Genomic DNA, 14,198 nt, shown 5'->3' on the forward strand with positions numbered 1-14,198 from the left:
TACATCACCCAATTATTATCAGGAAAGATATTCAAGATCATTTTTCCCTCAGTTTAGATCTGATGTGTTTTCGAAGTGTTCCTCTAATTTTTTTCAGCAGTGTATATTTACTATATTTATTTAAAAAAAAAATATGAGTAGGTATTTATGTACGTTATACATGTATATCAGGAGTGTACGCACTTTCTCAGCATGCAAGTACATGAAATGAAACATAACATATACAAAATGTAACCAGTAAACTCTGAAATTTTATTGTAAATATTAATGTTTAGTATTTCACGTTCACATTTTCAAAGTTTACAGGTAATCAAAATAGTTGCTATCATAATTCACTTCAATATGGAAATAAAGATAATTCCACATAACTCCTAAATAGTTGTGTACATAACCTGAGTACTGGTAATATGTCAGTCAAATTAGCTATGTAACGTTCATTAGGGCACACATCATGTATTACATCCAGTTAGCATTTGCTATCAAACATTACCGATATACAAGAATTTAAAATGATTATGCAAAAGACAATGCAGCCTAAGTCAAGGCAACATATTAAAAAGGTTTCAGGAATGGGCACATTTTTAATTTTATCATGAAATAATAGTTTACAAAGCGAACATGTAGAAAACACAGATTTCTATAGTAGAGTTCATGACACGATCAAAGCCAGTAAACAACACACTTTTTTTCTACGTAACTAGCCGCTACAAGTGAACAGATAACTTTTGTTACAGATATAGACATCTTACCGCAGTTAGTTCATCCATAATCAGAATAATAAAGATTCAAGATTCAAAAGTTTTTACTGTCATATGCACAGTAAAACAGGTAGTTCTGCTATGCAATGAAATTCTTGTTCTGTTTATTCTCCCAAAAAAAGAAGAAAGAAAACACAAGAAAATGAATAAGAACAGAAGAAACATTAATACCAATAAATTAAGCAACAACAGAAGAGACATTAATACAAATAAATAAATAAATAAATAAATAAAGTGCTATGAGTGTGTGCGCGTGCGGCGTGTGTGAGTGCTTTGTTGAAAAGCCTGATGGCCTGTGGGTAAAAGCTGTTTGCCAGTCTTGTGGTCATGGACTTTAAACTCCTGTAGCGTCTGCCTGACGGTAGGAGTGTGAATAATGAGTGTTGTGGATGTGTGCTGTCCTTGATGAGGTTGTGTGTTCTGCATAGGACTCTAGATTTATAAATGTCTTGCAATGAGGGGAGGACTGCTGAGGGGAGGACTGATTCTGTGAGGTCCTGATCACCCGCTGGAGTGCCTTCCTATCACGTGTTGTACAGTTACCGTACCAAACAGTGATGGAGGCGGTAAGGACACTTTTGATAGTGCATCTATAGAAGCAACTAAGGATTTTTGTGTGTTCCAGTGTTCAACACCAACAGTGATCAGTGAGTGCTATAGGGCGACAGTCATTTAAACAGGTCACGTTGTTCTTCTTGGGTACGGGCACTATGGTGGTGGTGTAAAGATGAAAGTTGCATCTTCGTGTGTAGCATGAAACGCTGCGGGGGAGCAAGCGTGAATCAGGAGGGGGAGGTTAATATCAGCTGACTGATGCCATATGACAACTACAAAGTGACGTTTACGCAATTGACCCAAACTAGCTTTGCGATCTACTGGTAGCTCATGATCAACGTAATGGCCACCCCTGATCTAGCGTAATAGTGTTTTTTATGTAAGTGCCAAGCTATAAAAATGGCTAAAAATGCTACTAATGCTAACATGTAACATAATAGTGCTAAGTGTTTATATATGTGTCTCGCTATAAAAATGGATAAAAATGCTACTGTGCTCATGCTAGCAAAATCAAAATCTTAAGACCAGTTGAAAAATTGCTAGAATTTGCATTTTGCTCGTTTGGATCTTAATGAAGTTTTAAGTAGAGCTATGCAAAAGCAAGAAGGGGGAGTGAGACAAAAATATTTGAAACTTGTGATTTAAAACAAAAAAAAAAAATTTAATAGGTTGTTTATCGCCTGATCAAAAGTTTAAGACAACAGGCTATAAAAGCCAAAATCTGCTGAAAATTTTCATTTTCTGTCAAGCATTCACACTGTCATGCCGTCGTGATGGCTCATGCTAATAAGCTTTCTCTATTTAAACATGGTTGAGTTGCATGAGCAAGGCCTTTGGCAGTGTGCCATTGCTGCTGATGTTGGGTGCAGTAAATCAGTCATTAAATTTTTTTTTGAAAGATCCTGTGCATTATGGAACAAAAAAGTCAAGTGGTAGACCCAAAAAAATCACACCTGCGCTTAGCCGAAGGATCCAATTAGCTGTCCATCAAGACACAGGGCGGTCTTCGACCTAAATTAAGGCCCTTACTGGTGCCGACTGCAGCGCAATAACCATTAGACGGCATCTGCGGGAAAAGGGTTTAAAAGACCAAAAACAAATTAAAAGACCTCGTCTCCTTGAACGCCACAAAACTGCCCGTTGAGACTTTGCCAGGGAGCATCAAACATGGGACAGTAAAGGTTGAAAAAAGTTTTATTCTCTGATGAGAAAAAATTTAAACTAGATGGTCCAGATGGCTTCCAACGTTACTGGCATGACAAGGAGATCCCACCTGAGATGTTTTCTACCCGGCACAGTGGAGAGGGGGTCCATCATGATCTGGGGTGCTTTTTCGTTCAGTGGAACACTGGAGCTTCAAGTGGTGCAGGGTTGTCAAACGGCATTTCGTGAAGCCATCTTCACCACTTGGAGCAATGTTCCCACTAGCCTCCTGGAAACACTCGCATCAAGCATGCCCAAACCAATTTTTGAAGTGATTAACAAGAACGGTGGAGCTACTCATTACTGAGTCCTACTGAGAACATTTTTGGTTCTGGTTTGGAGAGTTTTTTCAACTGGTCAGGTTAAGATTTTGATCAGGAGTGTATATATGTATACCGATGAAAATGGCTAAAATAATGCTACTAGGTTAATGTTAACATGGTAGCAATGCTAACATGCCAACGTTAGCATGCTAACACCAAGCATGATAGCGCAATGAACCAGGAAGGTTAAATGTCCCAAATGAGTTGAATTTTTACTTTAAAACGAACTGAGTGGGTTGAGAAATGTGGAAGTAGTTAGAACTCTGTAGATCAAAGGTATTTCAAAAAATTGGAATGTCAAGAAAAGTGGGAAGTCTTGGTATGTGGAAAATGGCATTAATGTCCTTAATTAGTTGAATGCTTAGATGTTGGAGCAGTTTGAATCGGTTGAGAAATGTGGAAGTAGCTAGAACTCTTCAAATCAAAGGCATTTTGCGTTCTGGAAGAAAAAATTTTGAAATTTTTGTGCTGTGGCTAAGAGGCACGAATATACTGACTTTGTTGAATGAGTTGATGTTGGAATGAGGTGAATCGGTTGAGACATGTTGAAGTAGTAGTAGTTAATAGTTTTACGGAAAAGTGTGAATTTTGGGAAAATTTTGAATTTTTTTGCAGTATAAATATAGGTAGGCTGAATGTGAACATGTTGAACATTTTGATATTGGAATGGCTTGAATCGGTTGTGAAGGTTGGCCGTAGTAGGGAAAAGGGTGAATTTTGTGAAAATTTTTAATTTTGGATCACCCCTAAAATTTTATCAGTTTTTTTATATCCCATTTTGACAATTCCTGAAAATTTAATCCAAATCCATTCAGAAATTTCATCCATCCATTTTCCTCCACTTATCCGGATCCGGGTCGCGGGGGCAGCAGTCTCAGTAGGGAAGCCCAGACTTCCCGGTCCCGGGCCAGCTGTGAGACATAATCCCTCCAGCGTGTCCTAGGTCTGCCCTGGGGCCTTCTTACGGAACACCTCACCAGGGAGGCATCCGGACTAGATGCTTGAGCCACCTCAACTGGCTCCTCTCGATGTGAAGGAGCAGCGGCTCTACTCTGAGCCACTCTCGGCTGACTGAGATCCTCACCCTATCTTAGGGTGAGTCCAGCCAACCTACGCAGGAAACTCATTTCAGCCACTTGTGTCCACGATCTCGTTCTTTCGGTCACAACCCAAAGCTCATGACCATAGGTGAGGGTGGGAACATAAATGGACCAGTAAATTGAGAGCTTTTCTTTCTGGCTCAGCTCCATCTTCACCATGACGGTCCGGTACAGTGGCCACATTACTGCAGACGCTGCGCCAATCCGCCTGTAGACCTCACGCTACAACTGCTCCAACTTCAGTCATAAACAAGACCCCGAGATACTTGAACTCCTCCACCTTGGGCCTCGGATTTGGAGGGGCTGAGTCTCATCCCAGAAGTTTCACACTCAGCTGCAAACCGCCCTAGTAAATGCGGAAGGTCACAGCCCGATAAGGGCCATTAGGACCACATCGTCTGCAAATAGAGACAAGATTCTAAGGCCCCCGAACTAGACTCCCTTGACGGCTTGGCTGCACCTAGAAATTCTCTCCATTAAAATTATGAACAGAATCGGTGACAAAGGGGGCAGCCTTGGCGGAGGCCAGCGTTCAGGCTCAAGCTCAGGAAACATTGAGGCTCAGGAAATAGGCTCGACTTACTGCTGGCAATGAGAACCAGGCTCCTGCTCCGGTCACACAAGGACCGAATGGCACGTAGTAGCGTGCCGCCAATGCTGTACTCCTGGAGCACGGCACACGGGACACCATGAGGTACACGGTGAAATGCCTTTTCCAAATCTACAAAGCACATGTAGACCGGTTGAGCAAACTCCCATATACCATCCAGTACCCTTGCAAGGGTGTAGAGTTGGTCCAGTGTGGACTGTCCGCGTTCATGTCCTCGGACTCTGCTCCCTCTATAGAAGGTATGTCAGTGGGATCACATTCAGAACTTTTTGAACACAGACAGACAGATAAACGGCAAAAACATAAACCTACTCTGCGCTCGGCAGAGGTAACAATATTTTCATCATTCTAGGTTGAAAAACAACTGTCTACATAGTTGATGAAATATGCATTTGAAGGCTGTCAAATGTATGCTGATGCAACAGGTGGTGCTATAACCACTATCCTTAACACTATTAAAGTCAATTAGAAACTGGAAGAAGTCACTCCCAGAAAAGATGCATAATAACATCAGTGACTCATCAAAATATGGTTAGGGTGAATGGATTGCAACGTGTGACTTTTTTTAACCCTCAAGGCACCTTGGGATGCAAAACATTGTGGTTATTTTACTTTCTGTGTTCTGAATATACCGTTCAATTGGGTGTATCTACTTTTTTTTTAATCCGTTTTTCCATGCACTAGAAGAAAATGTAATGTTTTGGAATGGCCGAGCCAGAGCTCAGACCTAAAACCAATAAGAATGTCTAATGTGAGCTGAGGGACGCTGTGTAAATTGATGCCCTCACAATCTGACACAGGGCCGAACGGTGTCATGTTCTCCCCGTGCGTGCGTGGGATTTCTCCGGGTACTCTGGCTTCCTCCCACAAAAATATGCATGTTAGGTTAATTGGAGACCTTAAATTGTCCAGGGATGAATGTGAGTGTGAATGGTTGTCTGTATGTGCCCTGCGTTTGGCTGGCGACCTCTTGCCATCTGTTCAGCTCGGATAGGCTCCAGCATACCCCTTGACCCTAGCAAGTGGCATAGAAAATGAACGAATGAATGAACAGTGACACATTTGGAGCACTTGTGCCAGGAAAAGTGTACAAAAAAGTCAAGGTGCACCATTCTTTATTTAATTTTAGGATGTACAGAACACCACTGTAAATAAACCTTGTACATTCACCATAACCCCTGATTTGTTACATACAGAACTTCCACTCCATCTCATCATCAGTTTCTATTTATCAGCCAACCATCTTTGTGGCCACCATTATCACTTTTTTTCCTCTCTCGCCCACCTTCCCTGTTCAGCCTATTGTTGCTGTGCCGCCGTGCATCAGCCACATCTAGAGCTTCTTTTATGAAACACCTCACAGTTTTCAGCCTATACAAAAAGTGTTCAGGGCCTGGTTGTTCAAAACTCGGTTATTTTAACCACTGGTTAACCCCGAACCACTGGTTAAATTCTTAACCCGTCGTTAGCTAACTGACCGTTAAATATACGTTGTTCAAAACATGGTTAGTTAACGCCTCCGCCAAAGTTAACCGTGTGGTTGATGTCACTGGTTAGCGCCAATATATACCATAATTTCTCATTTTGTTGACTTCCGGTTTAGTGATTTTGTGAAAATTAATAGCGAAACGATTTAACAAAATAAAAAAAGTTCAACAAAAATATATTAGATAAATATATCATTAATTAAAAGTAAGCAATATTTAACATAGTTTCCAGCTCTACAGCAAAATGAACCTTGGGTCCTAAGCCAGATACCGGAACTACTTAACCAGCCTTTAAAGTAAGAGCCCAAATGCGCTTAACTTAAAAATGTTCAAATTGCTATTTGCTATTCATGTATGAACGACACGTGAGCAATATTTATCAAATGTATGTTTTGTTATTGTTACACGATTACAGAACACAGCTTTCAAAACATTGCAAAGGCAAGACTATGTACACCATCAGACACACTATACTTAGAATTCCTCTGGAAAGCTTTAAAAATAATGCAACTATCGCCTCAAATTCCATGTTCATAAAAATACAATCTTCTGACGCCGATAGAGCCTCAAATAGCTCTATGTGCAATTATTCCATCAAAATAGTTGTTCCTAAACATGACTAAGATAGAATTTACAAGCTTAACACGGTTCAATAAAATACAGTAGTTTGCTTTAAAATCTAGGCAGTTAAAAGCATGTTTTTCTAGAAAAAAAAAAAAGCTACAATGTACAGTAAAGTGTGAGTAATGCGTAACCCAGACATCAGCAATGCACGTAAAGCCGCCAACTCCATCTTGAGAGTTAACCACCTGTTAAAAAGTTCGCCGTTGTCCTTAGGTGTGTTAACTTTAACGTCAAGTTAACAGACGGTTAAAGTTAACCAAGTTTTGGACAACAAGATAGCGGTGCCGTTAAAGTTAACGGTCAGTTAAGTCTACTTAACCGGTGGTTAAATAAATAACCGAGTTTTCAAGAACCGGGCCCAGAAGTGTAGAGACATGGAGGGAAGGTACTCCATATAGCCTCCAGAGGGAGGCATTTTTGTACCCATCACCGAGTGAACCTTGATCTTTCAGAGTGCTGCAATAGCAGTCGGCTCTGACCTCCTCTGACGCCCTCCCTGATAAGAATTCAACATGCTGGCGCTGTGTTCTTTTGAAAGCCTTTCACTTGCACTTACCACCAATATTCCGGTATGCATTTGCCATTCCCACTTTGATGCGCTGGAAAAGGCTTTGTAACTCAAGGTCTCCAGCTGAGATAAGAGAGGACAACAGCGGGGTTTTTCGCTGGCTTTTGTTACCTCCAAGCCGCCAATGCATTATCAGTGCACTCCATGTTAAACCACAGTCCTTTTGTTGCTCACTCCATCTGTCTCCTTTTTATAAATGGCTCTTTTGTGATTTCCCCGCAGTTCCAACCTGTATTCCCAGAAGATCAATTTCTCTTTCTTCTCTAGCCTTTTGTCAATAAATAAACAAATGCCATTGCATTATTCTGTGCTTTCATAACTGTTTTGAAGACTTTTATCTGGAACTTTAAAATGGCTCCATTAAACTTGTTCTGTAGTACTTTCCGATAGTTTGTCAAAGCTAGATCGTTATTTATAACGTCTTTACATTTTTTCTGTTTTTCTTGCCTTTTGTCTTGTGAAATTGTCATCTCTCCCTCTCTTGAACAGAGTTTTTGTTTTAGCCGACACTCATTTTGAGATCCTGGCATAGCCTGTTGTTTAGGCCACTTTTGCTACAATATCTCTGAAAAGTGTAGACCCCCTTTCACAATTTATTGCACCACTCAAGGGACAATACTATAGAAATGAAGCTGGGATGTAACTCAAAGTAGTCAGTGTACAGCTTGTATAACTATAGATTAGATCACTGATTCACAATTGTTTTACAGTCGCGTACCCCTTCAGACATTTGACCTGAAACCATGTACCCCCTACTCCTGCACACTTAAAACATAACATCCATCCATTTTCTATACCGCCTCATTCTCATTAGGGTCGCTGGAGCCTATCCCAGCTGACTTCGGGCGACAGGCGGGGTACACCCTGGACTGGTCGCCAGCAGGGCACATATAGACAAACAACCATTCATACTCACATTCATACCTATGGACAATTTACCTCACCTGCATGTTTTTTTTTTGTTGGAGGAAACCGGAGTGCCCGGAGAAAACCCACGCGCACACGGGGAGAACATGCAAACTCCACACAGAAATGCCCAGGGGAGAATCGAACCCAGGTCTTCCTGATCTCCAGGCTGTTCCTGTATTGGCCTGAACATAATTAATTGGTTAATTAATTTTAATAATAATTCTGGGTCAAAAATGCTTATTTTTCATGGTCACATTTGGATAATGTCTCACATGAGCACTGATAAATAGATAATCATCCTACATATCTTTTATTCCAGTTAGATGCATGTTTCCATTTTGAATAGGTTGAATTTAAGCTTCACTTTTTTTGTCCACTCACGATGGCTATGGTTTAAATTGAAGGGAAAGGAAAGTTTAACAATCATGATAAAGCAGTGTGCGAAATACAAAAATACATACAACCAACGATAAAGCCTACTCTTCGGGGGAATCCCTACTCACAGTGACAGGTTTTCATCACTGCGCCGTGCGAGGATTGGAACCCCAATATAAATCAAAACTTCCAGATGAAACACACTTAATACACAAAATCATTAGCAAAGTTACTTATTTGTTCATATTACTATCCAGTGAAATTGACTCAACACACAGGTTTCTGTTTCCCAATGTCACAGTACATGTTGGAATTCATGTTTCTTCTCCTTGGACAGCAGCTCCCCAATGCTAGCAGCCTCTGACCATAATGCTACCACCAGCATGCTTGAGTGTAGGCAATATACAATTATTTTGCAACTCACTTGTGTTGGCAGCTATTTTGACAACTATTTCTGTGTTTTTCAGAGGATTTTAAACCTATACTGCTACACAAGTACACTGACTACTCTCTAGTATATTCAAGTTTAGTATTGTAGTCTGAGACTGACACTGTAATAAAAATGGTTGCTGAAATGTGTGGGGCCTACAGACTTTTGTGAGATACTGTGTGTTTTAACTTGTAAAATACACAAATTCAAGGTTTTGTCAAAAAATTTCAAATTTATGTGAATACAATGATACAGACCTGATCAAAATCTTAAGACCAGTTGGAAAATTGCTAGAATTTGCATTTTGGACATTTGGATCTTAATGAAGTTTTAAGTAGAGCTACAATATTCAAAAGCAAGAAAGGGGAGTGAGACAAAAAACACTTTGAAAAAATAATTGATTGAAAACAACAATTAAACTGAAATAGGTTGTTTATCAGCTCATCAAAAGTTTAAGACCATCGCCCAAAAAATAACAAAAAACTCTCCAAACCAGAACAAAAAATTATCTCAGTAGGACTCAGTAATTAGTAGCTCTACCGTTCTTGTTAATCACTTCAAAAATAAGTTTGGGCATGCTGGATGCGAGTGTTTCCAGGAGGCTAGTGGGAACATTGCTCCAAGTGGTGAAGATGGCTTCATGAAGGGCATCAACTGTCTGCAACTGATGGCCATTTTTATAAACTTCCCTTGCCATCCATCCCCAAATGTTCTCTATGGGATTTAAATGAGGGGAACATGCAGGATGGTCCAAAAGAGTGATGTTATTCTCTCTGAAGAAGTCCTTGGTCAAGCGAGCATTGTGAACTGCAGCGTTGTCCTGTTAAAAAACCCAGCTGTTACCACACAGACGAGGACCCTCAGTCATGAGGGATGCCTTGTGCCGTTTGACAACCCTGCACCACCTGAAGCTCCAGTGTTCCACTGAATGAAAAAGCACCCCAGATCATGATGGAACCCCCTCCATCCACTGTGCCGGGTAGAAAACATCTCAGGTGGGATCTCCTTGTCATGCCAGTAACGTTGGAAGCCATCTGGACCGTCAAGGTTACATTTTTTCTCATCAGAGAATAAAACATGTTTCCACCTTTCAATGTCCCATGTTTGATGCTCCCTGGCAAAGTCTAAACAGGCAGTTTTGTGGCGAGACGAGGTCTTTGAATGAGTTTTTTGTTTTTTAACCCTTTTCCCGCAGATGCCGTGTGATGGGAAGGGCCTTAATTTGGGTCAAAGACCGCCCTGTGTCTTGATGGGCAGCCAATCGGATCCTCCGGCTCAGCACGGGTGTGATTTTTTTGGGGGTCTACCACTTGACTTTTTTGTTCCATAATGCTCAGGATCTTTAAAAATAATTAGAATGACTGTCTTACTGCTCCCAACCTCAGCAGCAATGGCACGCTGTGAGAGGCCCTGCTTATGCAGCTCGACAATCCGACCACGTTCAAAAAGAGAAAGCTTCTTAGCTTTAGCCATCAGGAGGGCATGACAGTGTGAATGCCTGACAGAAGAGGAAAATTTTGAGCAGATTTTGTCTTTTATAGCCTGTGGTCTGAAACTTTTGATCAGGTGATAAACAGCCTATTTCAGATTTTTTGTTTGTTTGTTTTGTTTAAATTACATGTTCTAAATGTTTTTGGTCTCACTCCCCCTTCTTGCTTTTGCATATTGTAGCTCTACTTAAAACCTCATTAAGATCCAAATGTGCAAAATTCAAATTGTAGCAATTTTTCAACTGGTCTTAAGATTTTGATCAGGAGTGTATTACTTACATGGTAACATTGAAATGCATTTTACCACATGCAATTTCTAGATTGAATGGACGTATAAAAGATTTACCTTATTCTCAATTAATTTTTCTCATTTTCTCTTAGAACAACCTGGTCAACCACGGCTGAAGAAGAGGTATAAAACGTTTTCTCACAAAGGCATCATTTTCTGTCATCAACTTTTGTTGAATTATGGGACAGTTAAGTTGCTGTTAGCATGGCTTGTTTTAAAAAATATCATTTTATACTATTTATTTCAAGAGTCTATTGTCGAGTCAGCATATTATTTGCAGTATTATCTGTTGAAATCATGCTATAATTCTGCACTGCAAATTTTACACAGGACAAAGAAAGAGTGTTCAAAGATGTTCAACTATTTGTCCAATTTATATTGTAAATATGCATCCAAGGCTCCTTCATGCACCGAATGTCGAGTTCACTTTGTGTCCTAATTTCGGCTGCTTGTGTCAAGCTAAAAAGAAGAATGCATGGGGACTTTTTGTTTTCAGGATTTGTGGTTTTATATCTCACACAGCAGTTTTAGGTCCTCGTGGACATGATTTAAATACATCAGAGGTGTAATGTGTTATTTCATTTTTATTAAAAAATAATCATGGTTTACTATGGTGTTTGCATGTATCTTCTTTCTCGCATCTCGTCAAAAATCCAGACTGGAGCTCGAAAATCATACCCAAACTGTTGTGCTAATCTGGACCCCAAATGCAGAGGCAAGAGCAGATGGGATGAAATACTGTTTATTCAGTCCTGAGTGGCAACAAAAGGCGATGGTGCAAAAATTGAGGTACAAAAAAACAAGTGACATGAAGCAAACAACAAAAGAGAGGTGGAAACAAGAGACGTGACTGAATGCCAGAAACTACTGGGACGAACCTCCAAAGTAGCATGCACAAAATAAAATCCACAAAAGATTAATATCGAAGTTTAACAAAAATAGCCAAAGGGTACACAGCACGTGTGCGACAAATGAGACTGCATGCAATCGGCATATGAAGTAGAGATGGTCGAGATTTGATCGAGTCATTCAAAACTCAAGTTTTTTACTGAACCTGGACTCACGGGTATTCATCAGTTTTAAGTCGTTCACGTACATCTGCTGCCGCTAGCTAAATTAAAAAAGGAAACAAGGTAGCATGTCATTAATTGTGCAACTCCAACTGCATTTGTATAAATGTATTAACCCCAACTCGACTCGCCAACATCGGGCATTTACAGCTAACCCAGGTTGACGAAGCCGGGTACCTCCAGCTCAGCTTCATTTTGCCAAACCTTTTGTATATAGTTATATTATTCAACTTTTGCAGTTTTATCTATAGAGAAAAGAAATGTTTTGCTATTAACAATTCTTGGTGTTTCTGTTTCAACATTAATCATCTGGGGCGGCGAGGGCACACTGTATAAGAAGCTGAGCGTAAGACAGGATGGATTTGTTAAAAATACATGAACTGTGGATCGACTGGCAACAAAGGCTGCAATTCATCAAGTACAAGTGGAATGATCTTTATTTTTCCACAATGGTATAAAGCAGGGGTATCCAAACATTTTCCACAGAGGACCACATACGGCTTGACAATCCGACCACGTTCAAAAAGAGAAAGCTTCTTAGCTTTAGCTATCAGGAGGGCATGACAGTGTGAATGCCTGACACAAAATGAAAATTTTGAGCAGATTTTGGCTTTTATAGCCTGTGGTCTTAAACGTTTGATCAGGTGATAAACAGCCTATTTCAGTTTTTTTTTGTTCTGTTTTTTGTTTTGACGTTGTCAGGCATGCGTACAAGCACGTGGGGGCCACACAAACTATTGAGAATCATTTTGAGTTGCTACAATGACATTTTGGCAAAATGGACCAGTGTGCTGCATCATTTTTTCACTTTGATTTTTGGGGTGTCTTTGATTTCCCCCCTCTATAGGGTGATCATTTTCATTTCTATCAAATTATGTGGCATCATTTTGTTACTAATACATCACCCAATTATTATCAGGAAAGATATTCAAGATCATTTTTCCCCCAGTTTAGATCTGATGTGTTTTCCAAGTGTTCCTCAAATTTTTTTGAGCAGTATATATATATATATATATATATACACACACACACACACACACACACACACACACTCCTGATCAAAATCTTAAGACCAGCTGAAAAATTGCTAGAATTTGCAGGAAAAAAAAATGTAACCTTGACGGTCCAGATGGCTTCCAACGTCACTGGCATGACAAGGAGATCCCACCTGAGATGTTTTCTACCCGGCACAGTGGAGGGGGGGTCCATCATGATCTGAGGTGCTTTTTCATTCAGTAGGACACTGGAGCTTCAGGTGGTGCAGGGTCGTCAAACGGCAGATGGGTTTTCTCAAAAGGACAACGCTGCAGTTCACAATGCTCGCTTGACCAAGGGCATCTTCAGGGAAAATAACATCACTCTTTTGGACCATCCTGCATGTTCCATTTAAATCCCATAGAGAACATTTGGGGATGGATGGCAAGGGAAGTTTATAGAAATGGCCATCAGTTTCTTGTTCATTTTAATGCCTGATACAAGTAAAGGTACCGTTGTTTGGACAAATATAACAATGACAACAAAAACATCTCATAAAGTTAAATTATTTTGGCAGTACAATGCTATAGCTATTCATGTAAGAACTTAAGTGATTTTGGTTATTATCAAGAAAACCATGGAAGTTGCTAGATATCAGCTCTTAAATTCAACTCTTAGGAGCTATATTTGTTATCATCATTATATTTGTCCAAACAAATGTACCTTTAGTTGTACCAGGCATTAAAATGGATCAATAAACTGAAGAAACAAGGGTGGTCTAATCATTTTTTCCATGCCTGTATATATAGACACATATACAGTATATGTACAATATGTGTCTATATATAGTATGTATTAGGGTTGGGGAAATAATTGATTCTTAGCTGCATAGTGATGCCGACATTGACAATTATTAACAGATTCATAAATGTCAATAATCGATGCGGACGGAACAAAAAGACGGCAAAGCTGAAGTGCCGCCCAGACAGTTTTTAGTGGTGCACCTAAGTGTAATGGGTGCCACACACAGGAGGCAACAAGCGACAAGTCAACGCGTAGAAAACCATGCACACGGGAGGCGATGATTGGCTGTGACCAGCTACACGGGTGAGCGACTTGTTCACATCCAGAGTGAATTGTATGAGTTACCCACGGTTTTGATTGGCTGTCTTGCTAGTACTGGATCATGCTGGTAATGAAGATAAACATAAATGTGCCTCCCGTTTGTGGCGCCCATAAGGCGCTACCAGAATGGCTGGGCGTAAACGCTGACCCGCACCAGCTGGATTTAAAGGGAGCTTCTGGAAGCACTTTGGCTTTCACGTAGTTGAAGGTAAAAATGAGCTGGACAAGAGCCAAACAATATGCAAGCTTTGTCATACAAGCTTAAAATATTTTGGGAACACAACAAATATGAGAAACCACATAGCAC

The 14,198-nt window shown here is 40.2% G+C and overlaps 1 protein-coding gene across 2 annotated transcripts in view; it reads left to right on the forward strand.

Moving 5' to 3' along the window:
- Nucleotides 1-11,344, forward strand: part of LOC129194316 (MICOS complex subunit mic25a-like) — a 75,748-nt gene extending 64,404 nt beyond the window's left edge. The window contains exon 7 of one of the 2 annotated variants that reach the window (XM_054799463.1): nucleotides 10,814-11,344. In XM_054799463.1, the coding sequence (XP_054655438.1) occupies nucleotides 10,814-10,837 (24 nt within the window). In that variant the 3' untranslated portion in view covers nucleotides 10,838-11,344. The remainder of the gene's footprint in view (nucleotides 1-10,813) is intronic. The other variant, XM_054799458.1, reaches the window with a different exon arrangement.
- Nucleotides 11,345-14,198: the final 2,854 nt, after the last annotated feature.

The sequence above is a fragment of the Dunckerocampus dactyliophorus genome, chromosome 1 (genome assembly GCF_027744805.1).
Source record: "Dunckerocampus dactyliophorus isolate RoL2022-P2 chromosome 1, RoL_Ddac_1.1, whole genome shotgun sequence".
NCBI classification, from domain to species: Eukaryota; Metazoa; Chordata; class Actinopteri; order Syngnathiformes; family Syngnathidae; genus Dunckerocampus; species Dunckerocampus dactyliophorus.